We start from the raw sequence: 8,066 nt of genomic DNA, 5'->3' as shown, positions 1-8,066 counted from the left end.
GAAGAGAAAATTTTACAATAAAATTTGCTATTATATATGTAGAATTTTGTAATTGAGGAACGCATATGTCAATATTCTGTCTTTTCTTTTAATTTAACATCGTTCCGTTTCATTCCGTACAATTTGTATTTTAGGGACTGAAGTGTATCCTGAAAGAAGGATTTGATAACAATTACCAAGATTTTATTAAATAGTCTAGATCAAAATTATTTGGCTGCTGTAACCAAATATTTAATACTATATACTGTATATAGTATGTAGTATTATAATATAGTATATATGTGCGGTACTAAATGATTTGGTTGCAGTAATCAAACAATTTAGTTGAAACTATTTAACCAAATCTTGGTAATTGTTATCAAATCCTTCTTCCAGTGTACTATTGAAAAATTTATTGTGTTCCTTAGCAAGACAAGCTCCGCCGACCGTCTATTTTTACGCTACCAAGAAGCACGGTAAGATTGAAGTGAATTTATATAGAAGGAAAGCTATGACAATTTTCTCTCTTTATAAGTCGAACAGTGCGCTACCCCTTGAATTTCGCGGAAGACAATCTGAGAATCGCTGCTCCGGAGAAAAATATCGTTGCGAAACGATGCCGTGAATAATAACAGGTAGACGCGCTTTGACTGATAATATCATGCGTGGAAAGTTGCCCGGTGATAAAGATACTGGCGTACGTTTAAAGATATCAGCGGGCATGAAAAGAGACAGGTAGAAGAGAAAGAGAGAGGGAGAGAGACGCGGCAGATAAACGAGTCGCTTTTGCCGCGAGCTATTCACTCTCGACTATTGTTGAAGTGGCTTCGCTTCATCCGGATGCCGCATTGAGAGTACTTAGCCGATTTTCTCCTCGTGTTCGTTGTATTTCCTAACTCTCGTTACCCGCCGGTGTATCTGTGTATCACGCGCGTTCTCTGGGACAACAATGTGCGTCGACTTTCCATTGCTGCCGCGAAAGAGCGGGAGAGAGAGGGAGGGAGGGAGGGAGAGAAGTCGCGGCGGATGCGACATGCCGTTTTAATTAGACAGTTTACAGGCGAAGTGTCCGTATCGACGCCGATACCATCATGAAAATGTCTTTGGCAAGTGGCGTGTTCACCGGAAGCGCGATTCAAACCCTGCGTAAGATCACCGTCCGCATTATTAGTGTCCCAGCGTCCTGACGGCGGCCTTTCACGCGCGTATCCGGCTTGCGTGGAAAATTAAAACACTGGTTTAGACGTCCACGGAAAAACGCCTGCCATTCGCCGTGGATTGAGATATTTCGCACGCCGCTTTTTGCGTCAGGACTCGCTCGATCGACATTCTCGAGCAAGCGACAACTCAATGAATTTGAGGTTATTATTCATGAATTAGTCTAGATAATAATCTGTTATTCTCGTCGATTTTATTTTTCGGTAGATCTCAATGGAATGATAAGTTTTTGCGACGCGCTTGTACACGGGGAAAATATCGTTGAATCAATATAGTATGACAGATATAATAGAATACAATGAAACATAATTTAATAATAAATATAATATTAAGTATATAACTAGATTAATAAAGAATTAATATAGAATCTCCAATAATGCGTGTAATTAGAGTAAATCTTCTTGATTTAATATCAATATTATTGAAATTAATATATCGTGCATGATTTCTGAATAATTTAAATATTAATTTCAATTTTAAATATTAGTTTCAACGATATCGCCATTGAATGAAGATTTACTTTAATTATTCGCTCTGTTAGAAAATTTCACCGATTCAACGGCTCGTTGTTCGCGCGTTTTTGAATGCAATGTCAATAAACCAATTCGCAACTACAGTTTTGATTATCTGTTGGACGCGCGATAATTCCGACGATGATTACCGAGTGATTCTTTCAATCCACTTTGACCGTCGAATTTGCAAAAATCCGTGTTTCTATAAATGAAGCTTCATTACTATTTTTTTGGTCGGATCAGGTCGACGTTTGTACAGATCGAACGTTCGTCGTTCCGCTTCGGATGTGTCGCATGGAGTAACACGCTTTCCGACGGAGAATTTGCCAAGAGAGCTCTCCGAACGCGTGGAAACCTTTGTGCGAGATTTCATGATCTCCGCCCTCGGCCGCATACTCGCGCGGCAAGTTTGTGTAGATCCGACCAGTGTCGCAACGCGCGACGCTAATTACCGGCGGTAGACGTGTTACTATTCTTTCCCGGTAACGCCGACTCTCAGGGACTTATGAAATGAATTCTCACACAACGCCTCTGTCTACCATCCGACTCTTTCTTTATTTCGATGCGTATATATCACACTAGTCGTTTACGTAACATAGCGTATTTACAGTCGTAAGATTGGAATACCCTAGCGGTGTACTTTCGAGCTAGAGTTTCCGCAGACAATATCCTGCGATTCAATGGAGAGCGATGTGCTCCAAGATCTCCTATCCTGGATAGTCAGCAAGTATCGGTAACAAATTTGCTTCTCTTTTGCACCAAGTAAGTGTTCACTGCATTTCTTTGGCTCTCAGTGTGTGATTAAGCAACATAAATATATTTCTGCAAAATTGCAGATGCAGCACTATCATGTAATTATCGCAGTGTAATTATACTATTAAGCTGTTTTACCGAAGTTAATAGCCATTACTTTCGCGATCTCAATGTTACTTGTTTCACCGTTATGAATTTTATAAATAATATCATTTCAACACGGAAGAGATAACGTATACTCTAAGAATTAGTTTTAAGCGACAACTGAAAGATGAATATACGGGAAAGTATTATTTTTCTCCGGGAGAAAAGAAGTTCTATCATCTGACAATTGTTTCTTATCGGTCGTGCACTGATGCGTCTACTTTGGTAGATATAAATTACGCGACGACGAACGATAAATGTGCGCGTCGGCGAACGAACTGGAAAGTTATCGTGCAGAAAATCGGCCGGGCCGCGCAGCGACGATTTCCCTTTCGTGAAACCGATTCGATTCATTAACGACACGAACGCGTCCGTTGCGTGCGCGACCTGCGTTGGTCCTCGCGGACGGACGTATCCGTTGATTCCCTGCAAAAAAATCGTTGACGTAAGCCGCCTTCGTCACGCCTAAGTATATTACTACGATGATTTGGACGGCGTTCCAGTATACTTAGCACTAATAAATCATGGAATATATATATTTAAGTGTGAGGTCACTTTTTAAGCTTTGGAATATCGGCTTTTTCTTACACCAAGAGAAAAAATATCGAGAAAATAAAAAATATTTATTCAGTGGTATTAGTGATATATTTACTTAAGGATGTATTGTCCACACATTAGTGCCGTATTTTCAGTGATACATTAAGATTGCTCATAAGTTTAGTATTTATCAGACAAAATTACATTTTTAGATAATTATTTTACTAACTAATAAATGTTGATTTGCAACGAAGTTGAGGTAGATATATACATATATATGATATTAGAAATACTAAAATATATTATTTTTTATTTTTCTTATTAATGTTATACTTTTGTCAATAATTCTGATACTTGTGTATAAAAAATAGAAATTAAAGACTTTGAATTATTGTCAAACTTTTGGTGTCACTTTTATATGCAATGTAGATAAATTTGTAATTTCTTCATTATTTTGAATTATGGGCAAATACATCCTTAAGTTTTTTTTTAATTTTAATACAATAAATAATTTAAATACAATAAATATAATAAATAATTGCTTTTGTGAAAAGCTACAGATTTAAGGAAATGTATATATTTTCATTTGAAAAAGATTTGTTCAGTGTATGAACATATATATTTTGATATAAGTGTAAATATGTTATTATTATTCACAGAATAAATATTTTCTGTTTCTTGGATATTATTCCTTTGATGTAGCGAAATTTAATCATCGATTCTGATATCAAACAATTATCCGACTTATAAAATTAACGGAATAATAATGTGAATACACGTGTCCGACGGCGACAGAAACGACGTATCTGAAAAGTGCTACTTCGTGGTTTGTCGCGACTCTCTCGCCGGGTCTTCCTTGCGAAAGATCGCCTGGCGATGCGGATCGTCGAGGCACATCCAATCAAACGAAGAGAACTCTACGATAATTGAACTCGCGGTTTACTTGCGGCGCGTAAAATACTTCTCCCCCTTCGTCAAGAATCCCTAGCTACTCCTCCTCCCTTCGGTCGTCGTTACATCTTCTTCCTCATTACGTCGTCCTTCTCCTCCTCGGCGTCGTCCGTGATGATCTGCACGCTCCTCACCGGGCCCGTTTTCCTGTAACTCGAGGACGGCGTCGTGGTGCTGGTTACCACAGCGGCGGTCGGCACTATCGTCGCTCGTTCGGCATTGATCGCCAAGTTCACCATTCTCAGTAGCAGTGCTTCCCTGATTGGCGCCGGCAGAATCTCGTCGCCGTCCTCGATCACGTCCTGCGTGTAGAATTTCTGCCGGTAGACCCTCTTCGAGTACCTACCGTCGTGGTAGTCGTCGTACTGTTGATAGAGCGGATTCAGAGCTCGAGGGTACACCGGTCGCCTCAACGGCACTCGTTCGCCATATCGCACCTGCTGATCGTACGTGAGCTCTGGTCGCGGCGCCTGGTAGGTCGCCGGGTACGACGGGTACGGCTGCTGATCGTACAGCGCGTCCTCGAGGTAGCTCTTCGGGTAGGACAGAGCTTGCACGCCATATTGGCTGACCAGCAGCCTCCTGAGCAGTATTTGGAAGTCTCGCCGGCTCAGCGGCGGTGCGATCGGGTTCGGCGGCTCTGGAGGCAGGGCCAGCTGCCCGGCATTGGTGCGGTAAGGATACTCGGTCGCTTGGTAGTCCCTCTCGTGCGCGGATACCGGTATCGGTCGCAGGATCGGTCGTCTCTGCTCGGATTCCTGATAGAGCAACGGTCGCATCAGGGGACGCGGTCGCCCGTAGTTTCCGTTCATCGTGATCCGCGCCTCATCCTCGTGCTCGGCCGGGTTCTCCGTGAGGTAGTGGATATTGGCGTCCGTCGTGGTCGAGTAGACCGAGCCCGGCTGCTGATTCGGGCGGAAGAGGATCCTGCCGATCGGTATCGTCCGGTAGACGCCACTCTCCTCCTCGATGCCGCTCTGCTGCGACGGCAGGATTATCCTGGGCGGTAGTTCCCGCAGGAATTGTTCAGGCTGCTGCCTTACGTAGACAGGCTCGGTGCCCTGTCTGACGTAGTCTCGGCCGGGTGGCGGCAACCTGGTAGAGGTGCGAAGCAGCACCTGCTGGGCTGACGTGCGGTCCTCCTCAGCGGGCTTCGTCTCCGTCTCGAAGATTCGAGGTCCGTCGTACTTGGAGTTGTCGAACCGTGCCGGGTTATCCCGGTTCGGGTAGATCTTCGGCCGTGAGGTCACTCTTTGGAGAACCCTGTTCGGAGATGATGTGGTGAAGAGAGGACGCGTCGTAGACAGAGAACCTCCGTAGACGTCCGAGTGGTCGTCGTTGTTGTCTGCCGCGGGATTCGGCTTAGTGGTCTCGTCATGCAGTTGCCTCCTCAAGGTGTTCCCCGTCGTGATCTTAGCCTCGTCCTCTTTGTCCACAAAGTCCTCGGAGATGGGCGGCAGGCTGTGCTCGATCGGTCGTTTGGCGAAGACGATTCTACGGTAAAGGCCGCTCTTGTCGTCCGTAGTGGGTCGATTTATCTGCGAATCCTCGTCCTCGGTGATCTCCTCCGGAACGATCGGCCTCTGTTGACCGTTGATGATGAAGCGAGGTCTGCTCTTCGGCGTGCCTTTCAGGTAATGCCCGAATATCGTCTTCGGGGCCTCCGTGGTGGTAGTGCTGGTCGTCGTGGTGGTCGTACTGGTGGTAGTTTTCCTCGATCGAGGAATCGACTGCACGACCGACGATTTAGTTGGCGCCTCCGTCGTCGTCGTGGCGTACACGATGCTCGGCTTCTTCGTGGTCAACGTGCGGTTGACGCGCGGTATGCTCTGAACGACCGACACGTGTTCCTGCAACGGTGACAGGGTAGTCGCTTTAAAGCCCGTCCCGTTCGACGAGGAGTACGAGACCCTCTTTATTTCGCCGTCCGCGTCCACGAAGCCGAATGTGCCCTTAATGTTGCCCAAAACATCGCGACTCTCGACCTGATGAAATAAGTATTCCGCCTTTAATTTCTTGTTTTCCAGCAGCGTGACTTTCGCAAATTATAAATTTAATCTTTTTATCAATAACAACTTTTTAAATACATTTTTATTATTTAATTATATATTTAATATTTTATTATAATATATTATGTTAATTATACTCAATTTAACATAAGTTTGTAAGTAAATTTTTAATTAATATGTTTAATATTTTTTTTATTAATATATTTGAAATAATCGTGCAAATATTTGAAAGTTCTCTAATGTAAATTACGTGGATTTATATATACAGTCATATTTTGAGAAAAATTAAATAAAATCAAATGAAAGACAAGTAAGAGGAACGTGTCGGAGCGATATAATATTTATTGAAAATAAAAGGTTTTTAAGAAATTTAAATTTTAATGAATATAATAATAATGAAATATGTAAATTTCTCTTAGAAATAAATGTTTTAGTCGTTTAGCCTCCCTTAATTAAATTGTAAATTCTTCTTAAATTAAATAAGTTGAGAAAGCGACATTTAATGTGACAAATAGCATGAAATGTCAAAATTCGAAGAAACGGTCAAGTTAATTATTTCTTCCGATGACTACAATATTGTTTTATTTATTCCACGTTTACGCAACATATATGCATAATTGTCTCATTACCGAATCATCCAGCGTCATTAAAGATGCGTAAATTATTTCATAAAAATTAATAACGATAATTTCTGTTTGAATAGATCAAATACTTTTCGTAGCAACATTGTGTATTTCAAAGCTAGATTAGAATACAAAATGTTATACAACAAGATTTGTATTGTGAATTTACAATCGTGGGAGGCAATTAGATTCTTACGCGATTATCCGAGTGAGTATTGATACGACATTAACATTGTCGTTAATATTACTCGCGCTGCCGACTCAAGCGGATGTAAATCTAATTTAAAGTATGGAGAGAGAGAAGAAAACCCGACTGAGATAATTAGTATGCGACGTCGTGGGAAAATGTGTTCGATGCGATTTATAGTTCTGAGGAAAAAGTCGATATACGCTGCTTTACGTGTAATCACCTTGAATGATCCGTCGCCGGCCTCGTAACCGTACGTGTAAGAGCCGTCTTCGTTCACCTTTCTGATCTGTTTCAAGATCGCCACTTGATGATCATGCTGCGTCTCCGATGTTTGCTGGTCCGTGACGTTTGTGCAGCCGGCAGTCACCAGACAGAAGAATGCCATCAGCCATGGCGTCATCTTAAAAGCAAAAGACGATTTTTCTCTCTGGGGGAAGAAAACGCAAGAGTAGCGCGCGCGATCCTAAGCACAACGCATGATAGTGTTATCACGAATACGAAACGGGAAAGCGGGGGGCGTTCGGTGTGAAAAATAACACGAACGAGTGACTTCCGAAGAAACTGCCAACTTAATTCTTTCTTCCGGTGGCTACAATATTTGTTTTCTCTTATTTAGTCCACGTTTATGCAAAAGCGAGGTACTTTTACTTCCACATAACGATAGATCCACACGTCACTTTACAACCGTATCGCGCCTCGAGACAGGACGAATTCTGGAGGGCGAGAAACATCACGTGCGCACTTTCCCACGAGCACCAACGTCGACCTCGCGAAAAAGAACGTTCCGATCGAACACTGTGCTTCGGATTGACAGCGGTCTCGAAATCGATCTCTCTCGCGCACGGATCGCGCACCATATAAACGCGCACTTGCGCTCGCCTGTCCGCTCTCGGTGGCGGTCTAAGGCGAATATACCTTGCTGCAACTGGAAACCATGTTACCGCGGATGCGGTGAATGTTCTTAATACCGCGTGGGGTGTCGGGTGCCGTTATATATAGAGTGACACAATAGGCAACCACCGCGCCCCTTCCACGGCGCGCCACGCTCAACCTTGATGACCCCTAAACGTTCATTAAGGCGCTGGAATACGAAATGACAATTCTTTCGTAGACCGCCGCGAACGGAAGAACGGACTGCGCGCGAAAAGGA

At 43.2% G+C, this 8,066-nt stretch overlaps 1 protein-coding gene across 1 annotated transcript; it reads right to left on the bottom strand.

Moving 5' to 3' along the window:
* Window positions 1-4,156: 4,156 nt before the first annotated feature.
* On the bottom strand, window positions 4,157-7,860 carry LOC106741250. The gene is made up of 3 exons (XM_014613035.1): window positions 7,832-7,860; window positions 7,137-7,316; window positions 4,157-5,944 (listed from the first exon to the last, which is right to left on the bottom strand). Exons 1-3 carry the CDS (start codon window positions 7,850-7,852, stop codon window positions 4,157-4,159), a joined length of 1,989 nt encoding a protein of 662 aa, XP_014468521.1. The 5' UTR covers window positions 7,853-7,860.
* Window positions 7,861-8,066: the final 206 nt, after the last annotated feature.

The sequence above is a fragment of the Dinoponera quadriceps genome, unplaced genomic scaffold, assembly GCF_001313825.1.
Source record: "Dinoponera quadriceps isolate SergipeBrazil2010 unplaced genomic scaffold, ASM131382v1 scaffold654, whole genome shotgun sequence".
NCBI lineage: Eukaryota > Metazoa > Arthropoda > Insecta > Hymenoptera > Formicidae > Dinoponera > Dinoponera quadriceps.
The sequence above is the reverse complement of the archived record's forward strand: the minus strand, read 5'-3'. Positions and strand labels throughout refer to the sequence as shown.

Coding starts and splice junctions, on each gene's coding strand:
- LOC106741250 (XM_014613035.1), bottom strand. CDS start 7,852: ATGGTTTCCAGTTGCAGCAAG. Junction 7,317..7,831: donor TGGTTTCCAGTTGCAGCAAG/GTATATTCGCCT, acceptor TTTGCTTTTAAG/ATGACGCCATGGCTGATGGC. Junction 5,945..7,136: donor CCGGCGACGGATCATTCAAG/GTGATTACACGT, acceptor TCACCGTTGCAG/GAACACGTGTCGGTCGTTCA.